This window comes from Plasmodium brasilianum, chromosome 10 (genome assembly GCF_023973825.1).
Source record: "Plasmodium brasilianum strain Bolivian I chromosome 10, whole genome shotgun sequence".
NCBI lineage: Eukaryota > Apicomplexa > Aconoidasida > Haemosporida > Plasmodiidae > Plasmodium > Plasmodium brasilianum.
In genome coordinates this window covers 312,113-333,237 of record NC_090123.1, presented here as the reverse complement: position 1 = coordinate 333,237, position 21,125 = coordinate 312,113, and the positions used below count along the sequence as shown (strand labels likewise).

Sequence of the window (21,125 nt, the reverse complement as noted above, 5' to 3'; positions counted from 1 at the left end):
TTCCACAAAACACTTTTAAGAAAAAGTATACATTATATTTATCATACAACATGATAAGGATGTGTAGAGTATGTAAATTTTTTAAGCTTCATTTTTTTGCGTGGAAAATTTTTTTGAAGTAACCTGTTTCCTTTAAAATTTTATATTATTTTTAAATTTGGCGTTTGTTTAAAGATTAACAAAAGTTAAGAAAATAGGATCACCTTAAAAAAAAAAAAAAAAAAATTGGTTACTTGTAGTGCTTATGTTTATACACTTAAATGTGTTTATTCTTTTTGTGTAAGCATTTTTTATTTTAGGGTCAATTTAGATACAATCCATACCCTTTACACAGTATGTGTAATTCATCATTCAGCCTATCTTAACATTACTTTAAATTTTGTTATTCTACTATATATACACTTTATCTTTTAAAGATGTAAAATACTATCTACAAAAATATTAATAAATTTGTGCATTATGTAATTAAACGATGTAATATATGGTATTTGTATTAAAACGGAACACATGTACTTATATATTAAAATTGCATAATTTTGAATCTACATCTCTTTTTAGTATTATATTTACACAATTCATATACAATTCGTATACAATTCGTATACAATTTATATACAATTTTTTTATTTACTCAAAAAATGTATAAAAATATACATTACACAATATACTTGAACCGTAAAAGAAGAGCAACACTACATTAATTATTATTTTAAAAAAAAAATTTTCCTTACAGTTTGGTAGATGCATTTTCACATATTTTGTGTATAAACCTACTTCTAATATATTGTACTAAAATATATGCATATATATATATATATATGTATATTATATGTATTTTTTACAAAGCATTAATAAAGCAATAATTTGCTTTTGTCATATAGTTATAAAAGAAGAAATGGATTATACTTTGAATGATGAAAGGATTTCTAATAGGAATAAACTCTTTCGTAATGTAATTAATAATTTAGTTATATCTCTTTATGATCTTCAGTATAAGTTTTTTTTTGTAAATAATAAACTAAACAATATGAATGAGTCTATAAGTCATGCTGATACATTGGACATTATTCAATATGACCTTTTACATATAATTATTACATTCATAATTGATTGTAAAGCATTAAAGAATCTTAAACATATTATCAGAAGAACATTTGTTATGTCCAATAACAGTACAGTACCGCATTATTATTATCTTTTTGAACATAAAAAATTTGTGCATTTATTCAGAAAATTAGAAGTATGTATAGCAACGTGTGAGCAACTGAATATATATTTGACGGGACAAATCGATAGGTTAAAGGATATTGTCTCGATAAATAAACACTACTGTACTGGAAATAAAAAATAAAAGAAAACACATAGGTGTGAAATAATTAGGAAATTTGTACTATACACATGCAGCAATTCAAGCAAATACGATAGTATTAATGCTAATTGTAAACAACAATAACAAAAAAAAAAAAAAAAAAAAGATAAGGGGAAATGGTAGAAGAAGGCATGTTATTTTTGCACTGAATGAGCGGAATGAAAGTTTTATGCGCATAAAGCAGTTGTCAATAAAATGAATACAATAGTAATCACTTAATAAAAGCGAAAGCAGTAAATTGGGTACTGCTTTCTATTTTAATGTTTTATTTTTAATAGTCCATAATACATTCATATATATATATATATACACAAATAAACACTGTAATTTAACGTCTACTTTTTGAGGCTTTTTATTTATTTACATTTTCGTTTCTGCTTTTTTTTTTTATGAATTTATTTATTTATTAAGTTAAAATATTTTTTTTGAATGATAGACTGTTGCAGCATTATAAAATAACTAGAATACAATAAAATTTTCTTTTGCTTCCTATCATTCGTTTATATTTTTATTTATGTTCTCCTCCTTAAATAGTTCAAATAGATAAGTTTGAATAATATTCCATAGAATTTGAGAATTAAAAAAAATAGATATGCAAAGAATAAGGGAAAGTGACAAAATAAATTGAACTGTTACAAGAAACTTTAAGCATTCAAATGAATGTATTATTTAAATGATAATATAGTATGAACATATTCGTTTTCTTCTCGGTTATTTATATCGCTTCTGAAAATTATCAATTATTAATATACATAAGAAAAAAAGAAAAAAAAATGTAGTGTAATTAATAAAAATATAACAATAGTAAGTAGTTGCATATATGTTCGTACATAAGTTTAATAATAGACATTTTTATTAAATGAATGTAACTCGTTTTTAAGATTACTGTTTTATTATTGTTTACTTGATTAACTGTTTACTTGATTAACTGTTTACTTGATTAATTGTTTACTTGATTAATTGTTCAATTGTTTAATTGTTTAATTGTTTAATTGTTTAATTGTTTAATTGTTTAATTTCTTTTTTTTTTTTTATTAGTCATTTCATAATTCAAAATACAGCTTTTTTTACTTAGAATTCTGACTTGTTCATGTGGTTTGTTATTTCAGCAAAATGTGAAATATAAATTTATTTAAAAAAAATGTGGACATCTTATCACCTATTCTCTTTTTGCATATTATAAGAATGCCATTTAGGAATATATACTTTTATACATATATAATTTTGTGTAAGAATGTATATGATGTAATGTAAATTCACAAAATGATTTGTTTACTCTGAACATATTTAACGGCTTCGTATCCGCTGATATATATATCGCCAATTTTTTTTTTTTTTTTTTTTTTAATTTATATATACCTGATTTAATTCTTTTACGTAATATAAATTATAAATCAATCAGTTTGTTTTTGCATAATTGTAATATCAAGGCTTTTAATAACACCGTTTTGATTTAGATGTGTCTTCACATGAAATGTGCATTATTAGCATATAAGTACATATATATGTATATATACATTTGTATACTTATATGTTCATAGTGTACATAATAAGTAAAAGGAAAAATGCACCTTTTATTAACGTCTGGGCAATTATGTCGCTATTACAGTGTACATAAGAATAAGGATAACACATAGTAAAATAAAGAAGGGAAATTTTAATTTGAGCATTAATCTGTGTTGAATATTTAAGGAAAAATATATAATGAGAAAAAAAAAAAATAAATAAAAAATAGGAAATTTTTCATACCAACATTTTTTTTTTTTTAAATTAGCGCATTTGGGTTGACAATATATTCTACAAAAATAAATTTGTGTAAGACACCCTATAAAATACAAAAATGTTTCATTGTATGAGATAGTAGCCCTTTTGTCGAAAAAAAAAATAAGAATAAAAATAATATACATATATATGTGCGCATGCACATATGTAAATTTGTAAACATGCACGCAAAAAAGTGAACACTACGAATGAGAAATTAAAACTATGGAAAACCAAACTCTAATGTGTGGTTCTACTAAGGTTTATTGTTTAACTATTGTACATAAAATAAAATGACACATTAAAAAACTATCATACATTAATTGTGCAGGTAAAATTAAGAGAACATATAAATTCAGAAAACACATTTATTACAGTATAATGTGTTTTATCAACTTACAAAATAACCCAAAAAGGGAAATTATAAATTCAGAATATCTATCAAAGATGAATTATAATGACCTTGAAGAATGATCAAAAATGGTGGAACTTTCCCTTATGTAAAAAAAAAAAAAAAAAAATAAATCAAGTAAAATAATATGATATGTTATATGGACTACGCAGTTTTTGTAATGTATTAAAAACATATGGAAGGAAGTTCTTACAACTGTCATTTTATATTTGCCATAATGTTGGGGGTTAATCCGAATGTACATATACACATGCAAAGGTATGTATATGTACACATATATGCATAAGTAAAAATAACAACAAAAATGCAAAAACAAAACTTGTCTCAATGTGTGCATATATATTTAAAAAAATAAAAAAAAACACAAAAAAACTATACTGTTTTATATGCTTCTATGCACATATACATGCAAAGGTTATGTTTCATGAATAAGATGTTAAAAAAGCTTCTACAATATAAAAAAAAAAAAAAAAAATTAATAAAGCTCTGAGGTATTAATTTCCCTTTAGGTAGTCGGAGAGTTCATCTCTTATTTCCATTTCTCGCAATGTATAGCCAATAATTAATTGCCAGAAACAAATGTAAGTTAATACTGAACCACTAATATATATAAGTTCGTTAGATAAATTTTTATTAATATTTAATGTCATACCTTGAATTACTAATTCTACAATTTTTTTTGTAGCATCTAATACTAATGCTCCTATATTATCTGTTAATGAGCGTAGTTGAATATCAGTTAGAGACTTGATATATGAAAGCAAATCATCACTTAAAACATTTTTATTTTCTTTTAACATTTTCAACTGGTTTTCTAAAGAGTTAACTTTTTTTCTTAAAAAATTTATATAGTTTTTTGTATTGATTATAGGAAAATCATCATTCTCCATTTTCTTACATTTTGTGTAATATTGATTGTTTAAATTAATTGTAGTTTTAGCCTGGCCATGTGTTCCACTCGCTTCGTCATACGTGCTGGTACTCCCATCGGAGGAGTCCTTATTATAGTAAAGAGAAGTTTCCCTTTCACTGCTATCACGTTGAGGCATGCCCTTTACATCCATCTCTTGACCACTTACATGATGAGTATAACTGTTTTTACTATTTACTTCACTTGAATTTAATGTTTCTTCTCTATTTTTTTTATAGCTATCAGCAAATAAGGAATAAAAGGATTTTTTGAGATTATAAATGTCTTCTTCTTTTTTATTTATAATATTATTTTGGTCATAAAGAGACTCATTTAAACTTAATCTATAATCAGCATTTTTTATCATATATCCTGTTAAGATAATTTGTAAAAGGAAATTATACAATTTATCATATGTAATTAAAATAGAAGTTTCAATAGTGTACTTTTGAATATTTCCTATAATATTAAATATTATATTTTTTACAGCATCTTTAACTCTTTCTGACGTATTTTCAAAAAAGCGGTTAATCAATTCATTCGGGGGTATACTACATATCTTATCGAAATATTTGTTGTTACTGTTTTCAAATGATTTATTATTTAAGGGGAAAAATAATGGGTAATCTTTCGTTTTTCTTGAAGTAAAAATATTGTTTATGCTTTCGTTAAATGATGAACCTGATGAGGATGAGGGGCCTGAAGAAAAGTTCTCTCTCCTACCATCGTAATGTATACCGTTATCCTTATTTTCGTTTTTTCCATAATTCGTAAAAAGGCTTTCCCTTGACTGTCTCGAGTGGCCCAATTGACCCGATTGACCGGAATAACTCCTGTCGTTGAAGTAATCAAAATGGTTGTCTTCATCCTCATCATCCTCATCATCCTCATCATCATCATCATCATCTTCATCCTCATCGTCGTCGTAATCGTCATCGTCGTCATAATCCTCGTCCAAGTTGTCATTTTCAACTTCATCATCTTCCTCATGTTTATCTCCATATGCATCCATTTCCTCGTCCGCTGCTTTGTACTCTTTTTCATCCTTTGCTTTTCTAGTTTTTGTTACATCTTGATGTACTCCTACTATACCCGTATGATCACCAGTACTTGGTGTACCCTGTCTTACATATCCTTTTCCTATTATTTTATTTTTTCTCTTCATTTTATTTCCTAAATCTTTTAGTATTTCTTTCCTTCGTTTGTCCTGCAGATATCTTTTCCATTTTTCATCTTGTTCATTCGGTTCAATCTTGTTACTAATTACACTTTTTTTAATTTTTCCACTTCCATAAGGATCCCGTTTTACATGTTTTACACTCCCATTCTTATCACTCTCTTTGTCCTCTTCTTCCTTTTTATCATTTCCTAAAAATTTATCCTTATGAACATCATTGTTAAAAATTTTTAATTTCCTTAATTTGACAAAAGAAAAATAATTCGTATTAAATGTAGCACATTTATTTTTTATTCTATGTGACACACTATTTCCTTTGTGGTATTTTAAAATTGGATCACTTGATGTTGAATCGTTGATTTTTGAAAAACAGTTTTTTGATAAAAATAAATATTTCTTTAAATATTTCTTTTGTGCTTTTCGATTAAGCTCCTTTGTATTAAGCAGTTTTGTATTACTTATTATATGTGGAAGTACTTTGTATATGGGAAATAATTTATTTTCGCATTCTACAATCTCAAAGTGAAGGAGGTACGTGGTAAGTAAACCAATGAAGCATTCAGTTAATACCACATAGATGATTCTTAGCATGATACACTTTTATTTGCTTTGCTTGGCTGGTTCAGCTTCGCTTATTCACTTTTATTTGATAGCTTACTCGTTTTGTCCCTTGGCCACTTGGATATTTTATGTCCACTTTTTCGTTTAAAATGGTTTATCCCTCTTTCCTTTTAACTAGGTATATAACTTTTTTTTTTTTTTTTTTTCAATTGGTTACTCTATCTTTCCTATTTACTACCTTATTTTATTTCCCGGTTTTACTCTTTTTTCTTTTTTGAAGAAAAGAAAAGGCGCAAAAAGTTGAACAGTAACATAATTGACGTAGGGAGTTTATGTTTGTTATATTATTTTTTTTTTTTTATTTATTTCCCTTTGTGAGCTTTGTTATTTAATGTTCGTTTTGATCTGGCTCTATGAACTTGTTCAAAATGAACGTTTTTCAAGTATTGCGTTAAAATTTTTTTTTTTTTTTTTTTTTTTTCCTTGCTTTTTTTTTTCACTTTTGAATTATAAGAATTGTTACATAAAGAGGTATATATACACATATGCACTATATAACAAAAACTTTTAAATTTGTGTGAGTTAAATTTTTGAGGAAGAAAAAAGGGAAAAATAAAAAGCATAATATTTTATCGTATTTTAAATTTACATGTAACATATACTAAATATAAGGAATTAAATAAACCACTATGGTAAACACGGTATACATATTTAAAGCAAAGTCATACTAGTGTATTCCTGTTCGCAAAAAAATATGCAAATTATATACATACATGTATATATATACACTTTAATACATTTTAATGTATGGTCATGCAAGTTCATGCAGATAAAAGTATAGAGTTATATACACAAAGATAGCGTGTTGCGCTTATGCGTGAGTCGAATGTACACATACAACTGCATTTGAAGAAAAGAAAAAAAGATTAATGCTTTCCGGTTTTACTCCTTTGACTAAGCCAAATACGAACGAGCTAATTTATTAATGAACAAATTTTGTTTTCAAGTTTTAGCGATAAAGCAGTGGAGAAAAAAAAAATTAAATATTTTTACTTTTGTAGCGTTTTCCTCATTTTTTTACCATTGCACTTTATTAATTGCAAATATCAAAAATGTAGCAGTCATAATAATGAATGTGAACCTTTATAATTTGAATGTAAACTTTTATAGTTTTAATGTAAAGGAGCTGTTTTCCTTAATTTGAAAACATACACAGTTGTGTAAACACAAGTATTAATATATTAGCTTATATATGCGTATGCCTACACAGGTGAATTACATATATACTGCATATCGCAAAAAAAAAAAAAATAAAAATAAAATAAAATGAAGTAATAAAAACAGAACGAAACAAAAGAAGAGTAATATTATACTTGCTTAACTATTCACAAATATTTGAGCAGTCCAGAATTGGAGTAACCATCATGTGTACAAAAAAAAAAAAGAAAAAAAAGAAGATGAAAAAAAAGGAAAAAAATAGAAGGTTCGAATTCCGAGTGCACTTCTCCTGAGTGTGTCGTAGAAATGTTAACCCTTCCTTTTTTTTCTTTTACTATTTTTATCCTTTATAGCAATTTTATAAGTATTTGATGCAATACCATTGTTATTTCCTTTATTATGATCTACCCTTTGATCGATACTCCTTTTTTTATTATTACCTGCATCGGTAGAATGAAAAGTGGATGAACTGTTTTCAAGTTGGTCAGGACGCGCTTTTTGAAAATTGGAAAAATTATGGGAATATTTCAATTTCCAGTTTATCAAATTCTGTGTATTTTTAATTGCTCTAGAGTTTAAACTTAATAAGGAAGAATTAATATTATTAGTAAAATTATTTCTGGAATGCTTATCTAAATTGTTCGAATGGTATGCGGAGTATTTAAAACAATTTTTTAATAACGATTCATGTGGGTTTCCTTTTAATATACATTTACAAATGTGCTTGAGGTATTTTTTATTCTTTTTTAGCTCCACATTATTATCACTTGAAATATTAATATTTGAGCTCAGAATATCTTTAATTGTAACTTTCTCATATTTCCAATATTGCTCTATAGATATATTAGTTAGTGGTTGAAAGTTCAGATACCATTTCTTTATTCTAAACTCCTCATTTTTTAGCAAATTCTTTTTATTTTCAATCTTTTTTAAATCATAATCTATACTATCTACATTTAAATTTTTTAAAATAAAATTTTTGAAATTTATTAAGCTTTCTTTAGAACTTAAAAGATCATCAAGTGCGTTAATGTTCCGACTTTCGGGGTAGTTGAATGGGCAGTAATTTTTAAAATTCATTTTTTTTTTTTTTTTTTTTTTTTTTTAACATAGTTTCTTTTTATGATCCTGTCACCAACAAAAATGATCTGTTAATAAATGGGAGCAAATCTATTTTATAGGTCGGGGTACTTGTTTTTATTTTTATTTTTTTTTTTTTTCTCCCCTCGGTGCGCTTAAATTGTTCGATGGACGGTAAAGAGGGAATGGAAAATGTAGAGAAGAATAATGAAACAAAATGATATAAATATCGGGATTGGAAGCAGGGTGCATAATATTTAATTCGTTATGGGTTCATTTTGAAAGAGGGCGCAGAGATCCCTGCTGCTGTGTGAAGCTTCTAATAAATAGGACAAACAGTGTGTACATAAACGTGTATAAACGAGCACACGTTTATATATTATATGTATTTTTTTATTTATGAATGTGTATGTGTGTACTTATGCACGCGTGCACGTATGTATAAGAGATCTGCTTGGGCTCTCTGCCCATCCCCTATTTTTGATCTTTCATTTATTCGCCTTTTTGTTGTTTTCGTTTTGCTTGGTCTCCTATTTCACTTTTAAATGACACAAAATTTTGAATCAACACTTAAAAAAATATAAATAAAAAAAAAAAAAATTATGAATATGTTTACATGTAATTAAACATGCGCATTAATGGATGACAAGTGTTTAAGAATGACGAGTTAAAAAGTATTGAAATAGAACTTTAAAGCATAACAAAATCGTGTAATATATATATGTACATATATATACATATACATATACATATGAATATATATTTTTTTTGTGTGTACCATTTGGGTATATTTTCTTTCAAATTTGAGTTTTTTTGTTTTTATTATAGCGACTTTGCCTCTTATTTTATTTTTACATTTACCAAATTTGGAATACGTATATTTTCTTTTTCATTTAGTTTTGTTACATTATTTTTTTTTTTTTTTTTTTTTTTATTCTTTTTTAGCTAACGTAAAATTTATGCAGAGAACAAATTAATTTCATTTCATTTCATTTTTTTTTTAGAAAAAAAAAAAAAAAAATTACTTATCTGATGAGTAAACGGCAAAATAGAGTAATCAATAATACTCACTCATGTGGCATCATAAGCAAAGTACATTTTGTTTTTTGCTACTTTCCCAAGTTTGTGCATATAAGAGTATATATATGTATATGTTTTGCGTACATATATGTTTATACGTATATATGTGTATACTTCTGTATGTATGTAATACGATGCACACGAATTTGTAGCTGCACAGGAAAGGTACCTTTACCCTTTTCATAGTAAAAGAACAACGAGCTATACACAAAAAAAATTTGAACGCGATTGGATTGATACATTTAAGAAATTATTTATATTATTGTAAATATAAGTGAATTGGTAAGGCAAATATCGGTTACCTAGGCCGACGTAGGGGCACTAAGTGATCCGTTAAGGCATATTGAATATTAGTTCAATTTGTTTACCTTTATTTTGTTTTATTGTATATCAATATCTTTAATTTTTTAAAGTTTTTATTTTATTATCTTACTATTTTGTTGTTTTGCTATTTTGCTATTTTTTTTTTGTTGCGAGTGCGCACAAGTTTGTAACCCGAACAAAAGAGTCTGTCGTAATGCTGATAGATTATCCCACTGAATAATTGAGTAAACATTGTGAAGTATCTGTTTAGTTTATGAGCAAAAAAATAAAAATAAAAAATATAATAAATAAATATAATAAAATATAATACAATATAATACACTATAGTATAGTATAATACACTATAGTATAGTATAATACACTATAGTATAGTATAATACACTATAGTATAATATAATAAAATAAAGTGTAATACAGTTTAATATAATAAAATAACGATTATGTGCTATATTATGCAAATTTTCTGTACATAATGAAAGGGGTAAAAGGCAGCATTTTTGTATTGTTCCTACTACTTTTTATTTGTTTCCCTGTTCAAGCTGCATATTTTTTTGTAAAAGAGGGTGTAGAAAAGTGCTTTGTCGAAAGCGTAGTAAGTAATGTTGTTATAACAGCTACCTATGACAATTACGGATTGAAAGGCAAGAATATTAAAATAAATAAGAAAATGTAAAGAAGTTGTACAAAAGAGCTGAAAATAAATTAAATCTCTGCAATATTTAAGCAAGTAGTCCGCAAAGGAAGAGATGAACATGCGTCTTTGTGAGTGCGTTTTTATATTTGCGGAAAAATAAGCATAACAGGAATTTAAAATTAGCAAAAAAAAAAAAAAAAAAAAAAAATAATAATAATAATAATAAAACGGCAGAATAAAAAATGATAAGATAACAAATGATAAAATGATGAGATAATAACCTACAGAAATTTGAAATAACAATAAAATTACAAAATAAAATATGCGCAAAACGTTTTGTCCTTTTTTTGTAGAGCTTAAATGCCTCATTAACTTTAAAGACCGGGAGGGGAGAGTTTTAAATTCCCATGAAGCTTCTCAAGTGAGCAAAGGTAAACTTGAATGCACATATACAAACATGTGAATACAGAACACTTGTTTTATTTTTATCATATCGATGCATCTGTCGTCATTTTTGTCGTATATACATATACAAAATGTATGCATATATGTATGTGTTTATGTGTGTATTTATGTATGTGTTTATGTGTGTATATTTATTATTATTTTTTTTTTTTTTTGTTCATAATTATGCACATGTTCAGGAAAAGTGTCGTTCTTAACTAAAAAGAATGGATTATACTACATTTGTATTTCTTGTCCTGCATCGAATTGGTTTAAGAGTACGTCTATAAAATGGAGTTTATCAATTGATGTTGGAGGATCAGATATAGATTTACAGAATGTAGCTAAAAAATCAGAACTCAGTGAAACATTAAATATTTTGCTCAACTTAAAGAAGAGATTTAGTTCTATGAAGTTGGAGCAGACATACCAAAAGCAGATGGTACGAATTGGGGCCCCTCAGTTTGTTTTTGCATTTGTGCGTGTGGGTATATCTTTATGTATATATTTACATGTGTGTGCGCTTGTGGGTATGTTTTTATGTGTATATTTGCACTTGTGATTATGAATGTCTGCATGTATATGTTCACATATTTCTGTACCTCCTTTTTTTCCCCTCACAGGCAACCAATTTGTATGAGCATAACCAGGCTGTCCACAATCAGATGTTTTATTTCTACATAATAGAAATTGTAATACTAGTGGCAATAACCATTTATTCTATTATGCACTTAAAGCAATATTTTAAAGCGCAGAAGTTAATGTAGTGTGTGCATATTTGGCGTACGTGCACAAATGTGAGAAAGAGATTGCACGTTATTTTGTTATTTTTTATTTTATTTATTCCATTTTATATATTCCATTTTATTTATTCCATTTTATATATTCCATTTTATTTATTCCATTTTATTTATTCCATTTTATTTATTCCATTTTATATATTCCATTTTATTTATTCCATTTTATTTATTCCATTTTATTTATTCCATTTTATATATTCCATTTTATTTATTCCATTTTATTTATTCCATTTTATTTATTCTATTTTATTTATTCCATTTAATTGTAGTTTTTTTTTTAAATATGCTTACGAATTTTATCTTAACTTTTTAAATGATCATCTTAAACACGATATTATAAGCGAAATTTGAAAAGCGCAATACCACAAGAACAGTGTTCTTTTTAATTAGTCATAACGGTGTACATTTAAAATTGTATGACAACATTGGAACGTTAAAAAAAAGGAAAGAGTATTTTAAGCACATTAGCATTTAAAAAAAAAAAAAAAAGAAAAAAAAAAATAATATTGATTATATATAATAACAGCAACGATGTTTATAATAAGGATTATTATGATGACTGTAATGATGATAATAATGGTACATTTTGACAATATAAAAAAAAAAGGGGAAGGGCAGTAGAATAAGCAAAAATATTTTTCAGTGGTTTAAAAAAAAAAAAAAAAAGTAAATAATATATAAGGGAAGAAAAAGTACAGTACAGTTAAAAACCTTTTAACATTTGTAGACTATTTTGTCTTTCTTTACGTAGTAAATTGGTGCTCCGTCCATCTCGTTTAAGGAGTTTATGATTTTACGTAGTTGGCTGATATCGAGCTTAGCTAGCTGTGGTATTTTATCCTTGTTTCCTAGAATTATCTACAAAAAATATAAGAAAATGGAAAAAAAATACAAGTACATGTGTATATGCAGCATATGTAATGTTGCTTCTGTTTAGTTTTATTTACTTCTATTTACTTTTACTTTTACTTTTACTTTTACTTTTTTTTTTTTTTTTTTTTTTTTTCTGTTCGCCTTTAAAGACGTGGCGCATACCAAGTCCAAGAGCTCCTCGTCCCTCAGGCCATCTCCGGGATCGTTGAGTGTTACATTTTCAACAATCAATCTTTCAATTTCTTTAACGTCTAAAGGAGTAGATTTAGGAGTACCACCTCTTTGTTCTGCATCATCTATCATATAACCTTCTGCATCATTTTTTGAGGTTTGCCCTTTTCTTCGTTTTTTTTTACTAGTGACGTCATTCTTCTGGCTTGCTCTTTTTCTGTATGCTCTTTTTTGCTTATTTTTTTTGTTGGTTTTGAAAAGTTTGCTAATTTTTTCATCTTCGTCTTCTTCATCTTCGTCTTCTTCGTCTTCGTCTTCTTCCTCTTCCTCTTCCTCTACCTCTTCCTCTTCCTCTTCCTCTTCCTCTTCCTCTTCTTCCTCTTCGTTATCATCTGTAATATCCTCACCAAACAAGGTATACATGAGTAATTTTTTGGCGTAGTTAACATCAACACTTGTAACATATCTGTTTAGTTTAAGTTTTGCATGAGCTGATGCTATTCGTATGATAGCCTCTAACGTTCTGGGTGTAACTCCTTGTATAATTTTATTGTGCGAATATTTGGCTGCTTTTTCTCTGAGATCTGCATACAATTCGACAATGACTTCGCATGCTTCATCACTTACTTCTGGGTATGGTTTCCATCCATCTGTTCTTTGTTTTTCATGATAGAAGATGTTTTTAACATAATGTAAATATTTTTTAAAAAATGGTACAGTTAAAATTTCATGTTCCACTCCTTCTTTATCATAATAAATCATTTCATCTCTATTAGCAAAAATGGGTGTTTCAAATTCTTCATTATCTTGATCGTTATCATTATTTTTGTTTACTTCTCTTTCATTAAAAACACTAATATGCTGTGCCTTGGGATTAATATCATAACTATCTGCTTGAATTACAAAATTTTTTTGGTTATTCCTACTCTCGTTAATTATAGGTTTTGCTTTTTCTGTAACATTTCGTAGTACCGATTCAGCAATTCGTTCATCATCTTTTTCAGTTGCACTATCTCTTACTAGAAATATTAAATCAAAACGGGATAGAAGTGAAGGTTCGAATTGCAATTGTTGGCCCATATCAAGTGTATCATTCCAACATCCATATAACGGATTAGCAGCAGCAAGTACTGTACATCTTGCATTTAAGGTAGTATGAATACCTGCTTTAGCTACAGTAACAGTTTGTTGTTCCATAACTTCATGTATGGCTACTCGATCTGTTGGTTGCATCTTATCAAATTCATCAATACATACAACTCTTCTATCACCCATAACCATAGCTCCTCCTTCTACTACTCGTTCACCTGTATCTTGATCTGTTACTATAGCAGCAGTTAAACCAACACCTGAAGATCCTCTTCCTGTTGCTGATACAGTACCAGGCATTATACTCATAACATAACGTAAGAGTTGAGACTTACCGCAACTAGGATCACCTACTAACATAATATGTATATCTCCTCTAATATGATGAGAAGGTAATGCACGTTCAGTTCCACCAGCTAACATTAATACAATTCCTTTTTTTACTATATCTTGACCACATATAGATGGAGCAAACGAATAACCTAACACATCTATAGTATTATCCTTTTTAGCAAATGCATGAAAATTTTTCTTATCTGCTTCTGATATCGATAAATTAGAATCATATGTTTCTTTATTTTTTACTAATACATTATTTGCAATTAAAAAAGATCTACCTAAACCACTATTAGAACTATTAGCTTGACCGCAACTAGCTCTATATACACCCCAAACCCTAACCCTATCTCCACATTTGACAATATCACATAAATCATCTTCTACTATTACTTCAACCCATCTTGGCATTTGACCTGTTGGAGCATCTTCTGGTGTTTCTTGTATAATAAACTTTTGATGATTTTTATATTTACATAAACCTATTTCATGTCTATGTATGATTTTCCCTTCTGGGTCCGTAACAGGAGGTCTACCAGAATCCTTAGCTGTTTTATCAAAATCTGTAATATCATAATGTGGTCTTAAATGAACAGTTTTTTCATCATTTTTAATATCTGCATTTATATCATGAACAGCTTCTCCTATATATACTGATTGAACTAATTTTGGTTGAACAGTTGAGCATTTATTTACAACTCCTTCCACTGCTACTAATTTATTTATCATTGAACTTTGTAATCCTCTAGGTGTTACATGATGTCTACCTAACCATCCACATATTCCAATTTTTGGAGCATCTATTTCTATTTTGATATCTTGAGATTTCCATAATTCTTTTATAGCAGCTTGATAAGCTGGTAAAGCTAAATATGGTTCTTTTATTAAGCATTTCGCTAACAATTCGAATTGTTCATTTCCTGTTTGAAAATTATTAATATTACAAATAAGTCTTTGATGTATTATTATATTGGGAATATTTTTATTTTGCATTCTATTATACTCATCAGTAGCTTCTCCTCTTAACTCAGTAATTTTTTGACTTATATATTTATTTGTTTGTATAAATAATAAGAACCCTTCTAATAATTGTTTATATTTTTGCTGAGTGAAAACGACACTTTGTCTTCCTGATTCGTATTCACTTATAATATTCTCATTCATTTTTTGCACTCTCTTATCTCTGCTGTCTTTTTCAATTCTCATCGATCCTTCTAAAATAGATGAGTGATTCAATGATGAATCCATCAACGTGTAATTCATATCGGAATTCATTGTCTTGTATACAGATCTCCCCAGGGGGGAGCTCATTTTCTCAATGCTCATCTCTTCCATATTGCTAAATCGAAATTTTCGTTGAAATATAACTGTATTGGTACCCCTATCCGAACAGTAGTACAAACGCTATTTCAAATATAGCTCCTTAAAAAAAAAAAAAAAAAAAAGAAAAGGACGTGTAATATATTATGCTCCCTTTTGATGCAGAGTGTGCCACATAGATAATAGAATTTAACAGATTCGCTGGACGGAAAAAAAAGCTAAAAAGAGAACTTGAAGCAAAGTGCAGCAATGTTACAGTGTTCAGTTGTGTGCTAAACTGCAGCGGGAAATAAAATAAAGATTGTTACTGTTTGTTAAGTTAAATCTTACTAACACTTCTCGTGTTACAATTACAAAAAAGTCTCTGCGTAGATGAGTGCTTATGCAGACAGTAAAAGGAAGTGTACTAATTTAATACCCACAGAATTCATATACATGTGTATATTTTCATTTACACTCATATATGTGTGTATTCACATTCGCATCCCCGTTGGCATATATGTACATTCATATCCCCACACCTTTAGGCATATGTGCACATTCTCGATATCTGTCTTTCCATTAAGGTTCACACGAGTAAAGCGTCTATTTTAAAAAATATTTTGTATATATTAAAAAGAAAAAAATAATAATTATTACAAAACTGGGATATATCCCTTCTGCATATGCATGTGTACATGAGAGAATGAGTACACATAAAATAAAGAGCAAAGAAAACGATATTTTACATATTTCCGCGCAGAGTAAGTTTATTATGTATGTATGTATGTATGTATGTACATATGTATGTATATATGTATACATGTATGTACGTATGTATGTATGTATGTATGTATGTACGTATGTATGTATGTACGTATGTATGTATGTACGTATGTATGTATGTATGTATGTATGTACGTATGTATGTATGTATGTACGTATGTATGTATGTATGTATGTACGTATGTATGTATGTATGCATGTATGTATGTATGCATGTATGTATGTACGTATGTATGCATGTATGTATGTACGTATGTATGCATATATAAAAGGACGGGAAAAAAAAAATAATAAAAAATAAAATAGAGAGTAATAATGTTAAAAAAGAGTAATAATATTAAGGGGGTATTATTATTACGTAATACTAATATACAATAACTGAGAATTATAACTCAGAGGTATGATAAATGGCTTATTAAATACTGCGCATTGACTTAAACACACATAAATTTATGTACTATGGTGTATTTTACGCTGTATTATATTACGAACATTCGCTTCTTTTTTGTTTATTATAATATCTCTTTGCTGTTTTGCGAACGTATAAAACACTTTTTCTCACGCAAAGCGATAAAAAAAAAAAAAAGAATTAAACGAAGTAAAAGAAAGAAAAAAATACGTAATATTTTTTAAAATTAAATTCAAGGAAGAATATTATCTCTTCATAAAAAAAAAAAAAGAAAAAAAAGGAAATTAAGCAAAGTTAAAATTAAGCAGATTTAAATTAAGCAAACTTGAAATTCAGCTAACTTGAAATTCAGCACACTTGAAGTTCAGCACACTTGAAATTAACTAAAAAGAAATATCTTGTCTTTTATTCCATACGCTTATTATTCTTTTTTCCTTTTTTTGTTTTTTGAAATTTATTTTGCATCATATTACGTAATAAAAAAAAATGCGAAAAAAAAAATAAAAAAAAAATAAAAACAAAATAAAAACAAAATAAAAACAAAAGTATTGCTATTTATTTTTTTTTTTGAAAAATTATAAACCATATAACAGCTTATATATAGTTATCAAATTTAAGTTTGCAGTTATATTGAGTAAAAACAAGTTTTCATAATGCCTTATCCTCCTTTTGGCAATTGCTCATTACGCAGATATTTAACGATCGCACTCAAAAAGGAAACGGAGAAATGGGAATATGAAAAAACAACAAAATGGAAAAATAGCAAAATAGCAAAATGGAAAAATGGAAAAATGACGAAATGGGGAAACATATGACAGAGTGCAAAAGAGTTTTATCCTTTTTTTCTCTCATTTGTATGGGAAGAAAGTTTTCCTTTTAGACAAACAAAATTGCAGTGCACAAATATCCTTCGCATTAATGCTCAAAGTAAACGTCTATGTTTTTTTTTACCATGGGTGTGCTACTTACATGATTATGTAAAAATATATATTTTGTTTTATGAAATATGTGCAATTAAAAAATAGGTTACGCTTGGAAATTATGCCTAAAAATTGATCGAAAAATTGTCTAAAAATATGCTTAAAAATTATGCATACAAATTATGCATACAAATTATGCATACAAATTGTGCTTAAATTTTATGCTTAAAAATTTCGCTTCAAACTATGCTCGCATTTTATCCATTTTAATTTTAATTCTTAAATTTAATGTATTAAGAATATATTTTGTTAGCAAGTTTGCAATATGTACAGGTAAAGGGGGTGTAAAAAATAAAAAAAAATAAAAAATAAAGAGTAATAATAAAAGTAAAAAGGAGTCGTACAAAAAATACATATATTATATGTATATATGTATATATGTATATATGTATATATGTATATATGTATATATATATATATATATATATATATATTACAACTGTGCGCTTAAATGTAAACACGAAAGGATGTACATATATTAGGGTAAGACATTAAAAATGAAGTTTCGCACGAATAACCAATTTTGTTTTTTCCATTTTTTTATCCGTTTTTTTATCCGTTTTTTTATCCGTTTTTTTTTCCATTTTTTTATCCGTTTTTTTTTCCATTTTTTTATCCGTTTTTTTATCCATTTTTTTATCCGTTTTTTTTTCCATTTTTTTATCCGTTTTTTTTTCCGTTTTTTTTTCCGTTTTTTTATCCGTTTTTTTTTCCGTTTTTTCTTTCGCTTTTTTTTATTCTCTTTTTTTCCTCATAGAGCAGTATTATTCGCATATATTCTGTTCCATTCCCTTGCTACATTTTCTGCGTCATTCTTATCCTGCTTAAAATGTTCAGCGACTTTTGAATCTAATGGATCGTCAGGTTCGGGCGATGATAACAAAGCTTGAATACTCAAAAGCACTGTTCGAATTTGCAGTGCTGGACTCCACTTATCTTTTAAAATGTCCAGGCATATACGACCTAATTTGTCCTTTTTATAAAAAAAAAAAAAAAAAAAAAAAAAAGAAAATACACACACATAATAATAATAATAATAATAAAAATAAAAAGGTCAAAAAATAGGTCAGGAAAAAAAGGAAAAGCTTAAGCACTTCTCATGTACGAACTGGTCAATATTGACATATAAACGTATATAAATATAGACATATATATACATATATACAAGAACACGCATTACATGCACAGTAGTTATTACATTTTTTTTTTTTTTTTTTTTTCTATTACAATATTCGGATGGTATATTTTTGTTAAGAAGCGAACTTTTGGTGGTTCCATTGGATATTGCTCAGGCAAAAAAAGTTCTAACTTGTATGTCCCACCTATTAGTAAAATTGTAATTGCCGAGAAGTTTGCATATATAACCGTGCAGGTTACCACGTGTGTAGGTTACTATGTGTGTGTTACTATATGTGTGTTACTATGTGTGTAGGTTACTATGTGTGTGTTACTATGTGTGTAGGTTACTATGTGTGTGTTACTATGTGTGTAGGTTACTATGTGTGTGTTACTATGTGTGTAGGTTACTATGTGTGTGTTACTTTGTGTGTGTTACTATGTGTGTGTTACTATGTGTGTGTATGTACGCTTGAATATGTGTGAGAGTATGTATGCATATGCCCGCATATACATACATACTTTAAACAAAAGCTTTTAACAAACCTTCATATGGGGTCCCTTCGGGTCCATTTATTAAAATGTCAAAGTGTCTGTAGTTTTCCGGTACAGGAACTGCAACAATACCTGGAGCTGAGCATGTACAAATAGGGAAAAAAAAAAAAAATTGAAAAATGAATAAAATAAATAAATGCATAAATAACATAAAACGAAATAAAACGAGATATATGTAAGACATGGGCGAAGTGAACGATACCCATAAAAGTGCAGAATATACATACGAAAACTACAGCATACGTATATATATATATATATAAATACACGAGTAACTATTCATATATGATTTTTTTTCTCATTTACGCGGTTCGTTCGCCAAGTTCTGCGTTTCTTTAGTTATTCTTCTTGGTATTGACATATTTATAAATTATTTATATAAAGGAGGTAGAAAAAAAAAAAAAACAAAAGAAAATAAGAAAATACTAAAATACAAAAATATAAAATTAAAAAAATAAAAATAGAAAAATAGAAAAATAGAAAAATATAAATAACAAAAAGAATTATAACCGAAATAAAGCTAATTAAATAACTGCTTCATAAACGAATTATGTCAACCATTTAATTATGTTAAGGGGAAGAAATAAGTTATCTTCGTTCAAAAATGAAATTAATCAATCAATTAGTCAACCAATTAGTCAATTAAATGGTCAATAAATTAGTGACTTAATTAATCATTTAATCAACTGATAAATTTCTTTTTTTTTTTTTTTTTTTTTTTTTTTTTTTTTTTTTTTTCTCTTTTGCTATTTACGAGTGAATTTATATACAATCTGTTAAGTAACGGTACAGGGATTAACCATACCCAAAGTTATATTTTTTTTTTAATTACTCAGGTATTGCTTTTATTACTCTAAGAACTATCATATATGTTTTTTTTTTTTTTTTGTTTTTTCGGTTGTTTCCTATTTGAAAATTTAAAATTTTTTACACTCCTTTATTTTTTAATGAACTAAATGCAGCGATATATCTAAGCGCTCCAACAGAATATTCAATTTTTTACGTAGTTATGCCGTTACTACGTGATAACATACTTGTATTATGTATGTATATACATATGCAATACGTATATGTACAATATGTATATATTTTTTAGTCAAACGTGCAGCGTTTTCAGCTGCTGTTAACATGCCATGACCAAACATAACATCATTTTTATTCAGATTATTACCTTAGTATTTACATAAATGAAAATTTATCAAAATAAAATTTTTTCCCATATGCGATTTCTAAATAGTATAAAAAAAAAAAAAAAAAAAAAATTGGAAAAAAATATAATATAATAATAATTTTAGAAAAAAATATCGTTTCTTAATGCGAATAGAGTTCTGGTTATGTTTTCATACATTTTTACGTTTTTGCGTTTCTTTGTTTATATGTTTTTCGTTCACCATTATTTTATTTTATTTTTTTGCTGTGCTTTGTTTCATTTGTCTTTCCATCTTTGCTATTTATTTTTCATTTCTTTTCATTTTTAAGTTGAACGAACGGGCAAGGGAAAGAGCTAAATTATGATGCCTATATATATACTTACAACCACGGAAGGGGTGGGAAGCATTATGTGTAACCTATTTAATGAATATCCCACTTTAAATGGCCCAACAGCGTAAATAGAAATGTACATGTACATAAGTGTATGCGTTGGGGCAGTACACACATACGTACACACTTCTGTATGTGTGCGTGTGCGGGTTTGCATATGTATATATATATATATATATATATATATATATGTACGTGT

General features: G+C 27.3%; 6 protein-coding genes across 6 annotated transcripts; 2 read left to right on the top strand and 4 right to left on the bottom strand.

The window, feature by feature from the left end:
* Window positions 1–895: 895 nt before the first annotated feature.
* MKS88_003130 (uncharacterized protein) lies at window positions 896–1,351 on the top strand (the record flags this gene model as incomplete). The annotated part of the gene is made up of 1 exon (XM_067216195.1): window positions 896–1,351. One exon carries the CDS (start codon window positions 896–898, stop codon window positions 1,349–1,351), a length of 456 nt encoding a protein of 151 aa, XP_067072866.1.
* A 2,685-nt stretch (window positions 1,352–4,036) lies between these two features.
* Window positions 4,037–6,220, bottom strand: MKS88_003129 (uncharacterized protein; the record flags this gene model as incomplete). Its single annotated transcript, XM_067216194.1, has 1 exon — window positions 4,037–6,220. The coding sequence occupies one exon, from the start codon at window positions 6,218–6,220 to the stop codon at window positions 4,037–4,039; it is 2,184 nt and encodes a 727-aa protein (XP_067072865.1).
* Window positions 6,221–7,717: 1,497 nt separating this feature from the next.
* MKS88_003128 (uncharacterized protein) lies at window positions 7,718–8,488 on the bottom strand (the record flags this gene model as incomplete). The annotated part of the gene is made up of 1 exon (XM_067216193.1): window positions 7,718–8,488. One exon carries the CDS (start codon window positions 8,486–8,488, stop codon window positions 7,718–7,720), a length of 771 nt encoding a protein of 256 aa, XP_067072864.1.
* A 1,032-nt stretch (window positions 8,489–9,520) lies between these two features.
* On the top strand, window positions 9,521–11,737 carry MKS88_003127 (transmembrane emp24 domain-containing protein; the record flags this gene model as incomplete). Its single annotated transcript, XM_067216192.1, has 6 exons — window positions 9,521–9,580; window positions 10,046–10,082; window positions 10,432–10,488; window positions 10,880–10,957; window positions 11,171–11,412; window positions 11,594–11,737. 6 exons carry the CDS (start codon window positions 9,521–9,523, stop codon window positions 11,735–11,737), a joined length of 618 nt encoding a protein of 205 aa, XP_067072863.1.
* A 747-nt stretch (window positions 11,738–12,484) lies between these two features.
* On the bottom strand, window positions 12,485–15,574 carry MKS88_003126 (DNA replication licensing factor MCM3; the record flags this gene model as incomplete). The annotated part of the gene is made up of 2 exons (XM_067216190.1): window positions 12,485–12,628; window positions 12,806–15,574. 2 exons carry the CDS (start codon window positions 15,572–15,574, stop codon window positions 12,485–12,487), a joined length of 2,913 nt encoding a protein of 970 aa, XP_067072862.1.
* A 2,890-nt stretch (window positions 15,575–18,464) lies between these two features.
* On the bottom strand, window positions 18,465–19,745 carry MKS88_003125 (uncharacterized protein; the record flags this gene model as incomplete). Its single annotated transcript, XM_067216189.1, has 4 exons — window positions 18,465–18,686; window positions 18,977–19,035; window positions 19,376–19,462; window positions 19,691–19,745. 4 exons carry the CDS (start codon window positions 19,743–19,745, stop codon window positions 18,465–18,467), a joined length of 423 nt encoding a protein of 140 aa, XP_067072861.1.
* Between the last annotated feature and the right edge of the window lie 1,380 nt (window positions 19,746–21,125).